This window comes from Opisthocomus hoazin, chromosome 1, assembly GCF_030867145.1.
Source record: "Opisthocomus hoazin isolate bOpiHoa1 chromosome 1, bOpiHoa1.hap1, whole genome shotgun sequence".
NCBI lineage: Eukaryota > Metazoa > Chordata > Aves > Opisthocomiformes > Opisthocomidae > Opisthocomus > Opisthocomus hoazin.
In genome coordinates, this window is record NC_134414.1 from 109,543,082 (window position 1) to 109,563,262 (window position 20,181).

Sequence of the window (20,181 nt, forward strand, 5' to 3'; positions counted from 1 at the left end):
GACAAGCTGCACAGTATAAGGAGACCAGGATTACATGTCTTATCATTAACTCAGGATTTCTCCCTTCTGGTTCATGCTATATTGTTTGCCCTGATGCCAGCTTGTGGGAAGTCAGTAGGACATGACCAAGACAGTTTTGAGTTTACTTCCCACTTTGTGCCCAGAATGCACAGAGAGGCGTAGTTCTCATGAGATCTTTGGGTTTCTTTGCAGTAATTTAAATAGAATACGAAAATGAGAAAGACAAGTTCCAGGACTAACTCTTAGTCACTTTCTTCTTATGTACAAATACAGACATTGACAATAAGGTAGTTTACTTCAGAAGATGAGGAGACCTTTCGTTCCTCCATACAGCCCCAAGCCCTAAAACAGAACAACAGTGAGGGCAAAATGAAAGGCTAAGGGAGGTAATACCAACTCTCAGTTGCTGCATGGCAGGATGGATGAGTAACAAGTTACGCAAGCATGAGATTCAAATAACCAAGGCTGTCAATGCTGCCAACACACAAACAATGTGGGATACACCATTTTATCAAGTAAAAGCATCAGTGGTCCCAGGTAGGAGTGCAAAGTGAGGTATACATTAAAGCCTTTTCAACAAGTATCTCCAGAATCTCTAGGCCTGGGACATAGGCAGACTGGGATTCCAGTGATCAAGTAAAATTCAATCATGGATGCATGTGTCCCCAGTCTAATGTAAAAACTGAAGTACACTGACTTTGATGGGAACCTTTCCATTGATTTTGAGGGATTTTGGATCAGGCCTTTAGTCTCCAGGTCCACTTGGAACAAGTATCTGTTTTAAGTCACTCCACACTGAGAACAGCTGTTGTTGTCTCCTCCTGCTTGCTTCACCGTTTATAATGTTTTTAATTTGCTCTGATTGTGGGAGCATTGTTTTGTGCAGATGCTGACTGGTGTGTAAAGAGCGATTCTTCATCTGCGGTGTATTAAGATTAGCTGATAAATTCAGATCACATTTGATTGCCAGCAAAAACCTCCAATGCTGATAAGACTGATGTTGTTTTAATTTGCTTAGGTAAATGAAACAAAGAATCAAATCTATGAATTTCCCAAAGGAATTGCATGGGAAAGGAATAAAAAATGGATTAGTTTTGCAGTTCATATAAATGAGTCCAGTTTCTCGTCTGCAGAGTTAGTACTTTTTTTTAAGGCCCCTATTTAATTATTCAGTAGCTTTACAAGAAAGGTAAGCACTTCATTTTTACAGCATCCCTGTTCATTAAGCGAAACACGACCATTCCCACCTCGCACATGAGACCAGTGAAGCACAGTGAAGGTGAAGGCGAGATTTGTCTAAAACTTCCCAATGACAAAGGGTGACAGGGTGTGCGATCTCAGTTTGAGGCTTACTGGACATGTTTATAAACCAATAAACTCATTCTCAAAAGAAACACTGATGCACAATGAACATCAAGTAGTTTTAGTAATATTTAGGTATCTAAGGGCTGTATTAATCTGTGCGGTCTTAGAGAGGTAGAAATTCAATGTACAAGTCCAACTTAATCATCAAAAAAGGCACCTCAAAAGGACAGTTCACCTCTCTCCAAGATGGCATGGGAGGTATGGCTGGGAAACAGCCCTGGCCAAATCTCAGTGGGACCATTTCACACATTTGTGCCAAAAGCCAAGATCCTTGAGGGGAGTAGACACTTAGAGACAGTGGATACCTTTCTGGTAGGATACCTGCCAGGTGCTCGGTGGGACTGATTTCCCTGGCAAGCAGGCCCTGCCTACCTTGGGGAAGAAAGAAGTCCCACAAGTGCCACGAGAAACATGGCGATGGAGAGCTAGCACGGGCCTTACATGGGCAGCCCTCCCACACACCCCCATGCCATGCCACCATGCCACACCAAACGGCAGGCTGGGCAGAGACGGGCTTAAGCACCTGCATGGTCCTTTCAAATGACACCGCTTGAGGTGCTGAGAGTCTTTGGCAAATTCCATGAGGAAGTTATGGAAGACTGGATACTGCAAAGGGCTTGGCCCTAAGACATGCCTGGAGGGTGAGACCTGGGCTGCTGTACCACCTGAGACTTCTTAAAACTCCTCTTCGTTCCACAGAGCTACTTGTGTGTTTTTTCCTGCACTGGACCCACCTACCCTTCTCTTCCTGTAGCAGCCCAACGTAGTTTTCTTCCCAATGCCCACCTGAAAATACTCTGAAATTAATATAAGCTGCAAGAAAATGGGGGGTTTTGCACCTCAGATAACTACGGAAAGCCCAGTAGTGGCCTTTTCCATAACAGTAGCCTGAGGGAATGGTTCTTAGTGGAGAAAAGGAGGGACCAGCCACAAAGACATACATTAAATAAACTGTTTCTGTTTTTTCGTGCAGACTGAAGCAGCTCTGATGTACGATGCTGTTTACATGGTAGCAGTGGCCTCCCAGCGTGCCTCCCAAATGACTGTCAGCTCTCTGCAGTGCCACAGACACAAACCGTGGCGTTTTGGACCCAGATTTATGAATCTGATAAAAGAGGCAAGTGTAGACCATCTGCTTATGGTCAGCATAATCCTTCCTTTCTTCTTTACTGTACTGGCTTGTGTTGTTGCTCCCTGTTCTTTGTCATATGCTATGCTCTCATTTCTGGCACTCGGATGCCAATTTTTTCCTTACTTTCCCAGCAGTGAAACGCTGATTTACAGACATGAGTCTGTGGTCTGCATTTTGGTGGAGACTTTATCTGGTCTTTGAAAAAAAGAAACTGCTAAACTGTAGGTGTGATAAAATCTCAAGAGTAATACACCATAAGACTGCTCATGTTTTTCGGTCAGTTAATGTTATGTTTATGTTATCATGGTTGTACATAATTTCCAAACCTATGTGATAACTAACAACAGCCATTCTAGAAATTGAAAGAAAAGCAAGTCCGTAGCTCTGTCCTTTTTCCACCACTGAATTCTAATTGTTTTGCACATTGTTTGATCAGTAGTCAATATCCAGAAGATATTTTAGCCAGTATTTCTAAAGTAAATTGCTTTATGAAGTCATGCACTGTCTGTCTCATAAGAATGCATTACTGAGCTAGCTAGATCCACAGATGTCCTAAAAAATACACGTTTTAGCTGAAATGCCTTCACTCATCCAAAAGTTTAGGTTTTTGTTATGAATTTCAAATGGAAACCTTTCCTTTAGGGAACCATATGGAAATGAAAATTATAAATTATGTGGAGTTTCCTATGTATCTTTCATCTTTTCCCCCAGTTCTTGTCCATGGCAGTGTGATTCCTATCAAAGCCACATTCATTAGCACTTGCATAGGTGGAACGGGACCTGCAGACTGAGGTGCAAGATAAGCGGTGGCAGCTCATCAGGGTGTACACCTGAATCCAGAAACATAGTAGAAGCAAACTGAAAGACAAGACATGTGGTGGTAACAGAATATGTAGAAGAGCTGTCACCACCTTCTCCAAACCTTTCTAAGTTGATTTTTTAGAATTGTCATAGGCAATATATGACATGGTGATTTGCCTTTATAGAAAGCATTGCAAGTTCCTGAAACAGTACTCTCCACACATAGCGTTTTATGAATTTTAAGGTTTCCTTGTAAGCTTCTTTCTTTGAAAGTATAAAGAAAAGACAAGAATTACCCCGGTACTGAGGGACCTGACTTAAGAATTAAGGAAGCTTTGAGATGCTTTCCTCACTGCAATACAATCATGGGAACACCCAGTGGAGACAGGGAAGCAGCAGTGGTAAAAATTAATTCTCTAGCACTGTCTTCAGCCGTGCTGCATGCAGCTCCCTTACTGGGGAGGAGGTGGGAAGACTGCAGCAGGAACAGTAAAAGACAGAAGAAAATTGTCTCACAAGTGTCTGTAATAAAGATGAACTTCTCTCTCCCTTGCTTCTGATTTGATCTAAGTGGGAACCTTTGCTCTTGTGCTTCTCAACCTCAAACTAAATGAGGTACCATTGCTACTCATACAATTTATCATGTATTTTAAGAATAATTATAATGAAATTGAAAGTTGGCAAAAGACTTTGTAACAGTGAATGCACCTGCGTAGTCCTGCAGTGGTGACCTACTTATTTTGGGTGATGCTAAGTATATAGCATAAGTGTCCTGAATCCTAAGCCAGAGGAAGTACTTCGACCAAGAGCTGCAGACGTATCTCAGCAAATCAAATTCAAAGCTTAAACAGTTGTACAGTTCATGTTTATCACCTACAGCTAATTTTTCTTGTGTGGAGTGAGATATGTGAGCTGATTGTTTTGCAGATAGTGTCTTTCATGGTCAGTAAAACACTGATTTAAATACTCCAGGAGTCTTATCTTCCTGTTTCTATTCTATCCAAAAAAGATGATTGTTAAAAGTACAGGATAAGGATTAATGACAGTATTACATTTCTCATAAAGGCTATAGTAAGCATTGGAAACTAAATAGCAAATACATTTGGACCTCCCTAATTTGTGTTAGGATCTGGTTTGCTCAACAAGAATAGATGAACTGTATAAATTAGGAATCAAGTGAAGAGGCAAGGAGAAAAAAAGGTCAAACAGGCAGAATGATAGTTGGGGCCTACGTAAGTACAATTTAATTTTACGGTTTTGTGATATGGTACTGACAGTCACTGAAGGCATTTTACAGACTGGTCTGAAGACCAATATTCTGTACTGTAGTCTAAATAAACAACTTTCAGACAAAGAGGTTGCATGCAATGAGTCCTGCAGGTGCTAGAGCTTAGCAAGTACTTCAGTGGCTCTGTGGTGGTTGTTTTGCACTTTATTTTAGTGGTAACAAGAACTGTAGTCATCTCATTTCCTTTGTGGGCCAATGCTATAAAACGCCAGGCTGATGGCAATCAAAAGGACCACAGAACCTGCCTGGACATGAGCAGAGGTTAAGGAGGATAACCTCCGACATGTATAGCAGCTGACAGGCTGCTTCTCTCTTCACTCAGCAGACAGCAAACTAATTTTTTTCAGCCTGTCACTGTACTGCTGGGAAGTCAAGATTCAGGTCATATCTTGTCCCCAGGTACACAAGAGTTAGCTTCTTCTTGAAAGCAACTGGAAAGTGGATGTCCTAGGGCAAAACATTGCCTTTTGATTCATGATGGTCTGAATGCATGTGCATTAGAGTAGATTTCTGAATTTTCAGAGTACATGAAAACAAAAGATAGCTAGTTTAATGTGAGAATACTCCTCACTTGGCCCTAGGACTTCAGGTAAGAGTACCAGGTAACAGCAGTAGCAGATCCACTGCGTGTTTTTCTTAATGACCAAGACTTAAAGTGCTACCAGCAAGACCACAGGAGAAACGCACTAGCAAAAATGTCTGAGGCTACAGACTAATGAATTACAACAACAAAAAAGGGTAATCTTCTATGCTCTAAGGATCTCAGGAGCTAATGCTGATTTTACGAAGCATTTGGAAAGAAAAAGAGAAAAGCAAGCCTGACCAAAGCCCTGCAGCACTGAGGATGGCTCCCGTGATGGAGGATGTTACATAAAATACACTGTGTGGGATCAAGATTCTTCTACGACAGCTAGTGAAGATCTTTTTAATGAAAAGTAAATCCTTGTCAGAAGCTTGTCTTTCTCAGTGACCTAATGTCATTGATATTTAAATGATATTTTAATCTTGTAGTCCTTATGGAAGCATTTGCAGGGAGTACATCTTACCCATGCCCAGAAAGAAAAAGGTCATTCTCTCTCTTTAGAGAGGGAATAAGGAAAGAAAGCATGATTGCACCTTTCCTAAAAGGAAAATATATGTAAATATGAAACAGGTGTTTATAAACAAATGATCAAATTCCCTGGCCAACTCAACCTTAATGCATGAGAGATGACCCAAAATAATGATCTTCTGCTATTCAGTTATCATGTAGACCAACGTGAGCTCCCCTCACTCAAATCCAACAACTGTTAGAAGAACAACTGCATAGAGAAGTATTTCAGAAGATAGAGATGCAGACTTTGTCTTGAGTGACTTTATTAAATCCCCTCAAACAGACTCACATACACAAATCTCAAAGACTAAAAGAAATCTGAAGCATTTACATCTACGTTTCAGTTTATGTTCTGTTTTTGATGAGATATGTTTCAAGTACATTGAATTAGTAGAGACCAGCAATGAGAGCAACTCATCTAGATTCTGCATTGAGAAACCAAATGTACCCTTCCTTTGGTGGTGTGACATTAAAAGCTCTCAAATATCCTCTGAGCTGAATCAGTTCTTTGTGCAGACTGATGTAATGACCACAGAAAGCAACAAGATGAGTGGACTTGGTCATACAGGCACTACCATGACTGTAAAACTTTCAAGCCTCTGACTCAATTTATTTGTAATCATTCTTCTGAGTGAAGATATCCCAGTTAGACTGGAAAGCCAACCTCACTCAAATGCCTTCAAACTCAAGAAATGTTTTCCTTAAAATTTATAAAGGGTTTTTCAGCCCTTTGCTAGATGATTCTCATTCCTATTGGTAATAAGTGACATGCCTCATAGAATGGCTCCAGCCTGCAACAAAGACAAGGCTTAGTAAAATTAAGCCCCTGAATAAGCCTGCTTAAATTATCACACCATTTTTCATTGTTAAAGACTCAAAATGAGACCTTAATTTAGCTTATTTGTATACAGAAAGAGTACTGTAAATGCTGAACACTTTCTACAGTTTTGAAAGCATCTAGCACTGTGTGACTCTGGTCTGTGAATGACACTCTGCTTCAAAAGTAAAATAAATAATAAAAAAAAAAGATGTACCCAGATCTTCCCTGTACAAGACAGCAACTGACGCATATGAAAAAATGAAATTATACATCTTTATTATCTTAGGTTTGCTTGCTTTTTGAAGTCATGATGGTAATTCAATATGGTACTCTGTGTTCTGTTTACAGTGGCTATAAATGTTTTTATTTCATATTTCTTCTTTAAAAAAAGAAAAGAAAAAAAACCCGCTTATCCTATATACAGAAGAATGAAATTCCTGGAATCTTTTATTCCAAACTCAAAGCATTTAAGCAAACAATAGCCTTGCTCTGTAGAGAAAGAGGCCTCTCCATCAGCATAATCAAGAAGACTGGGAAACGAGGAGTCACTATAATTTCCAGTCACTGCTAAAAGAGCTGGGAAGACCTGCACCACAGGAAAAAAAGTCTTGAGGATCCTCTGAGCTGAACCACTTCTTCAAGTAGACTAATGACCATAGCAAGCAACAAGATGCGTGGACCTTGTCATCCAGGGACTACCACGACTGTGTATCTTTCAAGCCTCTGACTCAACTTACTTGCAATAAATCTTCTGAGTGAAAGTGACTCAGTGCATTAGTCATTTGCTAGCCCATGCTTGCCTCCAGAACCTTCTGCATGTCTACCTCACCTGTACTGAGAGTGTACAAATGATTTAGAAACTCCTGTCTGTCCTGGGATATCTGTTATACACACAGTGATTCTTGACCTTGTTATTCTACAACAAGCAAGCAGTAGATTTCTCTATTTTCTCTCATTTTTAGTGCTGTTTCGCATTTCTGAGATATTGGCTTTTTTCAGCACATAAATGTTTAAAAGTTTACATCCTTTAAATCTTTGAACTGTTTGATGTTTACCCAGCACTTTTGATAGACAGTGGATCTCATTCTGATCCACCAGTGCAAGTGAGATCCTGCGAGTTTCTTTTTCTCTTGGTACAGAGGAAGCAAGCAACCATCCTCAGGACTGCTGAATTTCCTGGGAAGGTCCAATGCAGGGAACAGAAGGTAGAACTGATGAGTTGAAGATGGCATGACCATGTCCAGATTGATTTTGTCCAAATTTGATGAGTTGACTAACATTTTGAGAAAAGGGAAGGAACGCACAAAGTCTTGATTGACTGGTATCAAATCACAGGATGTAATTTTAGGGGGATACTTGACAACTACTAGCTAAATCAAAATCAAACATAGAACGTCATTGGAAGAAGAAGAAACCGAAGATTTTTCATTGCAGGAAAAGTATGATTTTAAACAAAGACAGAAGAGAAAGCAATGTATCTGGGGAGATATTCATCACGTTTTTTGGTTAGGATTGGCAGCATCTGCAAACAAAGGAGCACAAAACATCTTGTAAGATAACAGAACATTTCTTTTGTTTCATGGTCCTTTATTAATACCAAAGTCAAAGTGTAAGAGTATTTTCATGGGACTAAAAATCTACAGAGTGGAACAAAAAAAGAACTGAGCAGTATGAGACTCTGGATGTCAGAAGACCCAAGGACTCACCATCTGCCCTGCTATCAGAGGAAAGGTGTCTGTGTCAGTCACCTGACCTTTTTGCTGCACAGATATTCCTGTGCACGTGACTGGGGAAAGTAGACAATATTTCAGCTCCAAAACATAAGATAGCATCTCTTCTCCTGCATCTTTCTTGTTGTGTTTTAGTGTTGAGCCAATTACAGCATCTGTAGATACTGGCTGCAGTTATGCTCTGGGCTCTGATGCAGCAATATTTAGTTAATCCAAAGAAAAGCAGTTTTTTACTTCAGCAGGACTTATCTCACTAGATAACTTGATATTAAGATTTGTCTTGTTAAAATAAACATTTTTCTTTGTTTTACTTTTTAAAAACTTACTTCTTGTCCATAAAGTAATGGATACATTTCTGATATAAGCCTATTACTGTCTCTTACTTTGAACTGAAAACTCTTAATTAAAAGAGCAAACAAAACAACTGTTAGACTTGCATCCCATGGTGATTTATTAGAAAATAAAGGTCAGTATTCTATCAATATTATGTATGTCTGAGGTTAATGCCAATAGGGATTGCTATTCTGAAATAAAATTTAAAGTGGAAAAGCACTTAATTTATGCAAAGATCTATGCATAGATTTAAAAATAATGGTCCTAGAACTTGCATACTAAGAATAAATACATATTGAATTGATAAAAAATTATGTGCAAGGTTCTGATACTGTGATATCTACAATCAAAACAAGAAAATTGAAAAAAAGTTTATATATATTTCCTTCTATTACTTTTTTACTTTCTTAAATATCACCTGAAAAGAAGATTTGTTTATTAAAAATGATTAGGAATTGCTATAACTCATTTTTGTCTGAATGTATGGAGGATATTTTCATATTTGCTAAAAAAACTTTTTTTCAGAGTGCATTTTATATGTCCTAACCTACTAAAAGTGCTTATCATTTACCCTACACTGATATTTCTGTTGAAGTGTTAGTGTATGGTCTAAACTAGCAGATACTTATTTGTACTGGAAAAGCTCCTAGGAGCTGTAGTTATATCACCATTGAGCCATTCATTGTGCACAGTCTTTGTTCCAAAGAGCTTATGAGATAACTATTAAATGCAGATTATTTAGGTTTTGGAGGAATGTACCCTGACTGAAACAATCTGACCCTCAACCACACAACCTTGTACTCACTCATTTACATATTTGCCAGCTCTTGGTCCGTTATCTCTGCCGGCAATAACACAGCACTTTACACCACACAAAACTTCCCCAGGCTCTTTGTCATCCCTGTTGTTCAAGGGGTTGGTGTCACTGTAACAGGAAAACAGCTCTGTTGGGGAGGACATTTCCCACTCAAGTTGCTGGGTGGGAATGCCAGAGCTTTGGCATCGGGTCCTGTCTTTGCCATAGACTCTGTGCAGCCATGAAAAAATTTCTTCAGGCCATTTCCAGAAACTGCTGTGGTTACCCGAGAGGATAAAACTGGTCATTGCTTGGTAAGCACTTCCAAAGCACCGATGTGATCAGGCTATTCAACATCCATGCTTGCAGTTACCACATCACTCTAAAACAAAAGCAGCAGGACCTAAAATCTAGGTGAAGAAGTCCTGTAACTGGAAATGTTCTGATACCCATCTGTAAAAGGTGGATGATGGGTTTTGTCTAGTTAGTGTATTTAGTCTGTTGGCTCTGTGGAATTGGGTTTCTATACATACAGTCTTGACTATACAAGAGGTATCTGTTACAATGGGATCCCAATCACCATTAACATAGTAATGTAAAGTTATGATTTCCAAGTTCATAGTCAACAGTAATTGCACCCAGACACTTCAGTGACAGTCATGTTCATGCATGGTAAGACAGATTCTGCTCTTACTAGGAGGAATAACTGGCAACGTTTGACCTTCCCTTCTGATTCTTCATGCCCACTCCCTCATCTCTGGTAGCGATGCAAAGCAATCTGGTAGATGTAAGCTTTAAAGGAACTCAAAGGCTTTTCAAACACGCTCTGAAATGAATCCACCTAAGCCATCATCCTCAAGTACTGAGAGTTCATTTGTCAAATTTGTCACGCCAAAATCCTTTCATATGACTACCCCTGAATGTCACTAAGCTCAGCCACTGCTCCGGAAACAATTGCTCTTGAGCAGCTCACAGAACAGTCTGTGACTTTCCTAGGAAATCCCCCTTCTCTATTTACCCAACATTTCTGTCTCTTGTTTCAAGGCAGGGGTGTGTCTTATAACAGCTGGCTAAACCCCCGCCTAAGAACAAGCCTCCCCTACACCTCCTCTTTTCCATTCTAGTGTTGCTTAGTAAAAGCCCAGGACTGTAAAAATCCTGGACCTCTTGTGAGTAAAGACACTAGGAAGCATCATGATTTTCAGTGGGGTAGATAAAACCCTGTAATGGTGAATGCTGAAATTCTTTTTATTACATCTGTTATGCTAGATTTGGACCAGGAAGTCATACACTAACTCACTACATTCCATAATCCTTGAGGATCTCTTTTAATAAGAGGATTAATTGTAAGAGCTGATAAGCTGATGTGTGTCTCAGAGCACATTACGATTTCCACTGTAACTAGAAGCAATATAACTTAAATCTATCAGCTGTCACTGCAATTCTAATAAAGCAGGAGCTTTTTCTCCCAAAAGGAAATAAAACCAAAGGAAAATTAAAGTAAAATTTTCTGTGGTCATCACCATTTTGGTTAGCATATAGTAGTATTGTTATTTACGGCGCTGGAAGATTTTTGTTGTAGAAAAGTGATCTGTGGTATTCTGAGCATGAGGGAACAGTACATTTAGGTATGCCTATGTTTTATAAGTTTTTCGGATATCTGATTTTGTAGTCAAGAAGCAAAAGTTTGGAGTTGGGAAAAAAAACAACAATGACAAAAAGTGCTCACTCACTGTCTTGACCTTTGCCATCAAAGGAACACAATCAATGTCCTCTGTATATGTGCATTAATCATTGTCCACAACTCTGTAACCATCAGAGTTTTGCTCTGTTAATAAGCCCGAGACCCAGTGGAGGAGATCATCAACCATCTCTGCATTTGGAAGTCAGTTAACACCACACCCCTCATCAGAAATTCTGGATTATAGTTCAAAACTATAGCAGATGTTCACCTTCTTCATAAGCAGGTAATAATGACTAAGCAGAACAGGTCTGTCACTCTGGTACACCTGACACACCATTTGAGATCCCCATATGTACTCATCTGCCACCTTTGCATAAAAGCTGAAGGTTGCTCCACCTGAAGTAGCATGGAGACACTAGCACTTGTGGAGGTTCCTTTACTATCATTCACTGTAGGCTGCTAATATTTAGCTCCATTGAGATGGTGGCTAGAGGAAATGAAGATGTAAAGTCTCTCTTCAGGACAAGACTGATGTCCTTTAAAGTTGCTCATTTTGGTAGCCCAGCGCAGAAGCAGAATGAATTTCCTAATCTCAGCCCAAACGCATAATGCATTAATTTTAGAGGATACATATGTCCAAAAAGACTGGAATGTTAACATGTCTCTGCCACCTTGCAATGGTAAATGAGCAAACCTAACTTGGGGAGTTGAACACCAATGTTTCCTGAATTCCAGGTCAGATGCTTGCCAATAATTTTTTTCTATTGTTTCATTCATCATTAAAAAAAGAAAGATAAACAACAGCTTGATGGTGCTGTGAGTTAATACCTTTTACTTCACACCTGTGGTAAATTAGAAATGTACATGAAATCAATAGCTAATGTTCAGTTTTGCCTGGTAACTTCTGATAATAAATAAACAGATTATAACACCAAGTTAAAAATGCAAATATCCTTAGCCTATATAACCATCATAAAAAATAAAAAATAAAAAAACCCAGTCTAATTACTTACCTTTGTAGGTTACCTTTAAAATGCTTCGGAAAGCAACCTACCAAAGGTTGAAATAACGCTACTGACAAAACTGAGTAGACAGGAATATATCCTTACATTTGATTAGACTTCACTCTAGTTTCTGAATGTATTTCTCCCATACTGAAGAATCCAGTTAAACAATTTCTATTCCAAGCCTCCACTGAATATGTACAAAAACTCTGCTGATTTCATGACTTTAGGATAAGGTTTCGAAATATTCAAGTTACACATAAACAGTAAGAGAAAGAAAAAAAAAGCCAAAGAAAAAGAAATAAAAAATACAAAGGCTGTTTTACAAAATAAATAACTAAATACAGCCCATTGTCTACTCTGGGAATTTCTCAAGTCAATTGCAGTGGGGTTTTTTATGTGCCCAGGTGTATTTATAAGGCTTTAGAATGAAGACGGTCATTTAGCATTGTGCTTATAAGCAAGAATAGTATTCACATAAGATGTTGTTTATCATCAATTTACAATACTTTTGTATTAAACAATAATTCAGGATTCAGTGGCAGATGCAAAATGTCTGAATATCTTGCACAAAGTCAGGCTTGAACCTGGTATTGTGCAGGTTTTTGGAGCTGAACAGAACAGTTCGTTTTCTGCCACAATACTGTGCTAAAACAGCTTTTCTTCTTGGCTTTTCACCAGGTTTTATCAACATTTTTTGTCTATATATTTTAATTATTTGTTAAAAGTTATGACAGTTTCTCCTTATGCCATTTAAAGCAGATTCATTATGTACCTATATTTTGTAAGTGATATAGTCACTGTTTTATTTGCATTTGGGGTTGCATATGTGGGTCTCAGATGCTTTCTTCTAACATTAGCTCTGGACATATGTTAAAAATGGGGGTTCTTATTTTCTGAATGGTGGAAACAACAAAAGGTTAAAACTTTAGCTTGATACCCTAAAGAGATTGCTTGATTACTTGCAAGTGAAGGTCTAAGAAACAGGTTCAGAAAAACTGTTTTATTTCACAGGTTACTGGAATAAGTGGAATATTAATAGAGGAGCGGAAATGTCTGCACATTATTAAACATAGTAGTTTAAAAAGTTAAAATAAGATTATACCTTTACATGTTTGTATTGCCAGACCACTTTAAAAAGGACCTTGAAAATCTAAATTTTCTAACTGAAGCACAGCTATCCAGTATCTGCCACTGAGACACTGGACTCAGAAAAAGAAAATGCATCATATGCAAATAAGCAGTTAACTACAATATTTGGACAAACATATATAGAGTGAGAACAAACAAATACATAACAAAAACGCAATCAATGTGACTGAGAAAGATTGACACTTTTGTGTGAGATAGTGCGATACAGTATCTGCAAAATTGACTATATCCCGTTGAGGCTGTGTCATAAAGCTGAATATTTATTCAGTCAATGCATTATATACACTGTGCATTATGATTTCTTGACCTAGTTACATCTTGCTAATACAAATCTGGAAATATAAGCGAGGTCAGGTAAAGACAAAAGAAACAGAATATGAAATGTACCTGTTGTTTTACCATAGTAAGTCTGGTAGCAGCTGAACTAATTGATTCTGTTATTGAACCATTGATTGGCTTTGGCTGAAACTAAGGCTGCTATAGTAATTGAGTCAAGATGATGAAGTGGAAATTTATATACAGACCATATGATGGTGATGTGAAGCTTCTGGGGACTTTGCTCTTAGAAGCTGAGTCAGCTTCATTTTCCAGTTGTTATAATCTTCCATCAATATATTTATATGGAAACTAATACTTTAATTTGAATATTTAACCCCAGATGTCAGTTTGTACTTTACCCACAATCTTAACTTTTAAAGTAGTAAAAAACCAAAATTTCACAGTTTTAATTAGGTTGCTTTGGATATTTTTGCCATATCAGGTACCTGACAGCCTTCGGAGATGACTGAAGACTTATGTGTAATCTGTTCTAACCTTTTCAATGCTTAATAAGAAAGGGACTGAGTAGCTGCCGGTCCTGTGTGGTTTCCTTCTCAACTACCAGTTGAAACCAGCACATTGGTTTAATACCCCATTACGTTTAATGAACAGGAGAAAGTCATCAGATGTTTACAACTTAGAGATAGGAATAATAATTATCTGATAAAACACAGTATTGAACACTGTGAGACCTTATTTTGAACCTCAGCTGAACACTGTATTGCCCTACTGCTGCAAACCAAACACCCAAAAGAACATTTCCTCACTGTTCTGTTGTCAGAGGCAGCCTGCAACCTCGTATAAATGAGATTTAAGACAAGCAAAGGACATTACAAACAGAAGCCACTGGAAATGACATTTTTTAATTAAGCTGAAAACTCAACTCAAAATTATACAACCAAAATAGAAAATACATTCTCTCCCAAAGAGTTTCAGATTGTACCTTTAGTTCGTCCGATATTAAAGCAAGAACAGAGTGCAAAAAAGCAATTTCTTTTGATGAATTGCATGATTAGGTTCCGATTCAACTTTTATTATATCCTGTAATATTTAACATGGAGTGTCACTAGAAACATTAAAATTGCTATAAATCTTGCATATAAAACATGAAATCTCATTGCTCTGTTAAACAGTTATGCAGTTTCTGAGTATTCAGAAAGTTCTGCTTCATTTCTGTTCGTTAATTACATTTGAGAATGGTGCAACTGCTACCTATTCTGTTTGCCTGAACGTGGTGTGTAATAGGCACTCGCATCCTTGATTTACCTGACAGGCATCCAGAAGCGATGGTATACAGCTACGATTTCGGAGCAGTGGTACTTTTCACTGTCCTTGCATGCAGCAGGCAGTGGTGCTTTAGGACTCAAATTGTATTAAAAGCTTGGAAGCTTTACCACAGACTTTGGAAGGCCTGGGAGGGACCATAGGTTCCTAGATCATGCCTCCCTTTGTTTCTTGAGGAAAACTGTCTTTTCTAATCAGGAAAGAAACATCACCTGTCTGCCAAGACATGCTGTACACACACGCACCACAACGGCCTTGAAGTCAGAAATTACATTGTGCTCACTGGACTCAAACCCAAATGTTTTATTTTATTTAGAATACATAAAATGAATAAAATAAAAAACAGAAGTAAAATTTAGAGTTCAAATGCTATTTGAAGCGTTTACCTCACAACCAGGATCTGAAGAACACCTTCAATATTTAAGATTAACTCTTCTGAGAAACACTCCCTGACTCGTATTTATAATTTAAGTCACATTTGGGTCGTTATTTGATGGTCTAGGTGGGACTTAAGGTAGACAAGGGCTATATGCACTTCCCTACTACTATGAAAATCAAGCACACACCTGTGCATCTTGTAACATCTTTTGCTCCTATTTTTTTCGTGTTGGGGTGGAAGCGCCGATGCCTATTTTCAAAAGTGAGTTAGCATTTCACCATATAAATCTTTTTGGCAAGAATGGAGATTTAGGCTCCTGATACCATTTCCAAAAATAATGTATTGGTTCCCTTATTCCTTTGTTGAAGATCTTATCACGTTAGCAGAGAAGCTGAGCATCTGATATATGATCAATAAATGTGAGAATTTCACAGAAGCAAATTGCCATCTGAGGAGGAATTGATCTCTAAAGATCATATTTTAAAAAATGTTCAATCCTTATGAATAAGAGATGAGGGGTCATGTCAGAGTAATAAAAAGACAGACTGGAAAAGGGATATTATATAATAAAATGCATTAATACGTGTCCTGTCCTGCTATCTTAAATATATTAGCAGACAAACCCACAAGTGCTTCACTGCTTACAGCTGAGATTCTCATGTCTTTCCATGTCATTAAGATGGAAAGTCTCATAGAAAGTTTGTTGCATTTGTGCTTTTCCATTCTTATTTTCATAGAGTCATAGAATCATAGAACGCTTTGGATTGGAAGGGGCCTTTAGAGGTTATCTAGCCCAACCCCCCTGCAGCGAGCAGGGACGTCTTCCAATAGATCAGGTTCCTCATGGCCCCGTCCAACCTGGCCTGGAATGTTTCTAGGGATGGGGCACCTACCACCTCTCTGGGCAACTCGTTCCTGTGTTTCACCATCCTCACTGAAAAATTTTCTCCCTCATATCCAGCCTAAATCTATCCTCCTTTAGTTTAAAGCCATTACTCGTCGTCGCAGAAGACCCTGCTAAAAAGATTTTCCCCGTCTTTCCCATAGGTCCCCTTCAAGTACTGAAAGGCCGCAATCAGGTCTCCCCGCAGCCTTCTCTTCTCCAGGCTGAACAGCCCCAACTCTCCCAACCTGTCTGCTTAGGAGAGGTGCTTCAGCCCTCGGATCATTTTTGTGGCCCTCCTCTGGACCCGCTCCAACAGCTTTTTTTGTTTTACATAAACATTCTTTGAAATCCTGCTATATTTCCACAAAATTCTAGATGCACCAGAATTGTCTGAGACACGTAGTGATAATACCCCAGCATCAGAAACTAAATCCTGCAGATTCAGGGCTAGAATTTAGATTTAACAAGAAGAGCAGACACTTTTCTGTAAGTCTGCTGATTTTTAATGCATCTTTCCGTATGTCCTCCGTCTACAATGAATTAAACGAAGCAAATAACAATGTGCAGTAGAAAAGCCTGTAATTTAAGAATTATATGGCTGACACATGAAGAAGCTATGCCATGATTTATCATCAGCCTTTATGGCATCTTTGAAGAATTTTATCTAATGTGGGATCTCCCAAAAATAGGTTATAAAAATCATCTGCATTTTGAAATCCATCAAATACCTTCTTTTATAGATAAGCTTCAGCATTGGGGACAAAATGGGAGCTATATGAGAGACAGATAGATCTCATTTAAAAGAAAGTGAGCTTGCTGGAAAGCCTACAATATACAGAGAATTTAAATTGCAGAGTAAGTTAGTTCTGGACATTGATCCTGCTGCACTGAAGGAGCATTCCTCAGCACAGAGAATCATTGTGGTTATAAAGACTGAAGTACAAAGTCCACCCCTGTAACTTAATCCTGTTGCTAATGTCTAAACCAAGGAAATTATGATTTTGCTTCATTATGGTAGAACAGTAAAATGCTGCCTGGACCCAAACCGATCATATGCAGCTATAGTTCAAACACGTGTGTAAGACTTGCATGTACCTTACACTACAAAGTTTTTATAAGGTCTCTGTGACTAGGTTAATTTTTCCTGAAAACCTTCTTTTAGAGCCATCATCATCTGGCCATCAACACCTGTGAGCACAAGCAGTGGCAGTGCTTCTATTAGGAATGATGCACCTCCTTTGCTTACTTGTGAACTTGTGTCTTCTTCCTTGGTGATACAAACTGCGTAGGGATTAGTGAAACAATTCAGCTGGGACTTGCAGCAAAGTCCAAGGGACTTTGGAGTCCAGTGCTGGTGGGGGAGATTCAAACACAACCTGTCCAAGAAACCAAGCAAGAATGAAAAAAACCTTCTTTCGTTTGTCTTTTCCTGGAAAAATCTGGATTTCTGGGCCCTGCATAGCAGAGGCAATATCTATCACACAAGACTAGGAAATGTACAACTGAAGTGTTGAGAAAGCTTTGGGGATTTGGATTGGGAAGCTACATTCATTCATTAAGGACCTTCTGGGGACTCCCATTCAGCACCAACTGCTATTTGTTACCCATTCATCATGGAGAACTTAAAAGGTCCTGAGCTGGGGTAAAGAGGATGACTCCAGAGAGGTTGGCGGATTTAGGCTGTCGTACTTGGAGATTCAGACCCAAAGCCTGGACAAAGCAGACTCCTTTTTTGATTTCTTTGTGAATTCTTATGCAATGCAAAACTGCTCTGTCTTTGAGCACGTGTAATACATATTTTTTTCTCTCTTTCTTTCTTTTCAGTGTATGTTTTTGTGTACAGTACTAGGCATATGTAAATCAATATTTATAAACTGTCACAAACTTGTGCCTGATTGTAAAACACAAATTTTGTTGAAGAGAAACTAGGTAGCAAAAAAGCTGAAAAAAGTGTTTTTTGTCAAAGTAATCAAGCCACAGATGTTTAAAAAAATGTTCGGAAGTGATTCAGTGCTATGGTCAATTTAAAATGCAATATTTGTTATGGTTTCAGAGTAGTTCCTACTAATCATTACAGGGAAGAGTGTTTTTGTGTTCACACAGGCACGATGGGATGGCCTGACAGGGCGCATAACCTTCAACAAAACGGACGGCTTACGGAAGGATTTTGATTTGGACATTATTAGCCTCAAGGAGGAAGGAACAGAAAAGGTAATCAGACCTTTTGTAAACCAATGACAGAAAGCTAATTTGACAGGGCATAGGAAAGTCCATTCTCTTCAGCTTGAATCTCCCGTGCTTGAGGTAAAAACCTCAGTTCTCAAGATTATTTAAGTCAAAGTTAAAACAGATCTACAAAGATTGTTTTATTGTTTTACAATGCATACCTTGGATTTTGAGGTATGGGATAGGAATTTGGGGCTAGAAATGTAAATCACTGCTTGCAGAATTAAATTTGTCTCACTTGCACCACAAATTGAGTCCAAGCCGTAATATGCCACAAAAATAACTATTGGAATGGAAATAATTATTTTAAGTGCACATTATCTTCAGTTCTTGCCACTGTAACTTGGTGTGGTAAATTCATATACATAGATAAAACCTAGACTTATCTTACATGTCCTGCTTTTAATAAATGTGACATGAGGGAGAGCGGAAAGAAGGTGCTCGAGGATGAACCTCAAAAAGAATTGAGATATTAAAAATTCTTCATGTTTTTGAGATTAGATAGGTTCTTTTTCCCTCACATCCCCAAGTGCTTATCATAAATTTTGCTGAAATGGTGAGACTACAGGGGACTAAGTGAGTTGTAGCATCTTTGTTTGAAAACAGAAAGTTCTGCATAACACAATTTGAGAAACTGGTTCTGCATTCAAACAAAACACAAATAAAATTCTCATTCCTTCAGGACACTCAGGGAAGCATGCCTCTGGAAAAAAAAAAATCCATGTCAGAAGATGTTGTTTTCCTTACTTTACTGACTCTAAATTCTCCTGAAGATGCAGAGGTGTAAGGCAGGGAGAGCTCTTGGACTTGCAGAGACCATCAGAAGGAGCCCAAAGCCACGTACCCTTCTGGCCGTGTTTCATGCTAGCCGGCCAGCGCTGCTGCTGGCATCTGAACCCTGCCACCGCCAGCTGGGGCTGTACTGGAGACCAAGGGGGGCTTGGGGGGGGCCGGAGGGAGGCGGGGTGGCCTCGCACTGTCCCTCAGCCAGCAAACATGGGCTCCCGATGGGCACCACTGCCTGGGAGGTGGCTGCTGCGGGCGTCCAAAAATCCCTGACACAGGTAACACCACCAGCTCATGTTAGTTGGAGCATTGTCCCTTGCTCTGCGTACATTGGCTTGACTCCGAATGATAATTGCTGAAGGGTTAATTGAGACTTTAAATGTAATTGCTCCCACACAGCTCTCCACACTGGTTCTGTTGTCATTTTTAATGAAGCACTCTGTTTATTTTTCTCTGTACTAAGGCTGCTGGTGAAGTTTCTAATCATTTATATAAAGTGTGGAAGAAGGTTTGTACAGAGACAGGTGATGCAAAAAACCTTTGGGGTGGGTCTTCAGACTCATCCTTTGGGTTTTGACAGTGACTCTCATATTGCAGTTTAGAGACAACCGTCTATACAAGAAAATGAATTTTTCTGGTAGAATAAGTTTCATCCAAAGTCAAGACACTGTAATTCCAAACAGTAAAAAGATCTTGGCAGGATTCAGCTTTTTCACAAAAGTTCTTTTTTAAATTATTATTTTATTTCTTGGGAGCTATGCCTTTCACCTCTTTGAGTAGAGGCTCCTGGCTGCAGCAAAGCAGTCCTTTTTCTGAGCTGTTATTCTTCCTGATTCACCTAAAATTCACCTTGAGTGGTAAATTTACACCATTTGAAATCTGTCTTAGCATCAGCAGCAAGGACTATTTTGACATACAGGGTCGGGGTTTTTTTGCCTCCTAACAAAATGTGTACTGTGCAGGCAATGTTTGAGCATTGCTGACTCAAAATTTTGACGAGTGTGTTATTAGCTCCTCACAGAAGATAATATAGAAGATTAAGTGGGTGCTGTCATTCACTAACATATGGAAATTGGAACTAAG

General features: G+C 38.9%; 1 protein-coding gene across 3 annotated transcripts in view; it reads left to right on the forward strand.

The window, feature by feature from the left end:
- The window catches only part of GRIK1 (glutamate ionotropic receptor kainate type subunit 1), a 173,400-nt gene that overhangs the window by 117,635 nt on the left and 35,584 nt on the right, over nucleotides 1-20,181 (forward strand). For 2 of the 3 annotated variants that reach the window (XM_075433154.1, XM_075433175.1), the window contains exons 7-9: nucleotides 2,360-2,503; nucleotides 18,190-18,297; nucleotides 19,562-19,606. In XM_075433154.1, the coding sequence (XP_075289269.1) occupies nucleotides 2,360-2,503; nucleotides 18,190-18,297; nucleotides 19,562-19,606 (297 nt within the window). The remainder of the gene's footprint in view (nucleotides 1-2,359; nucleotides 2,504-18,189; nucleotides 18,298-19,561; nucleotides 19,607-20,181) is intronic. The other variant, XM_075433165.1, reaches the window with a different exon arrangement.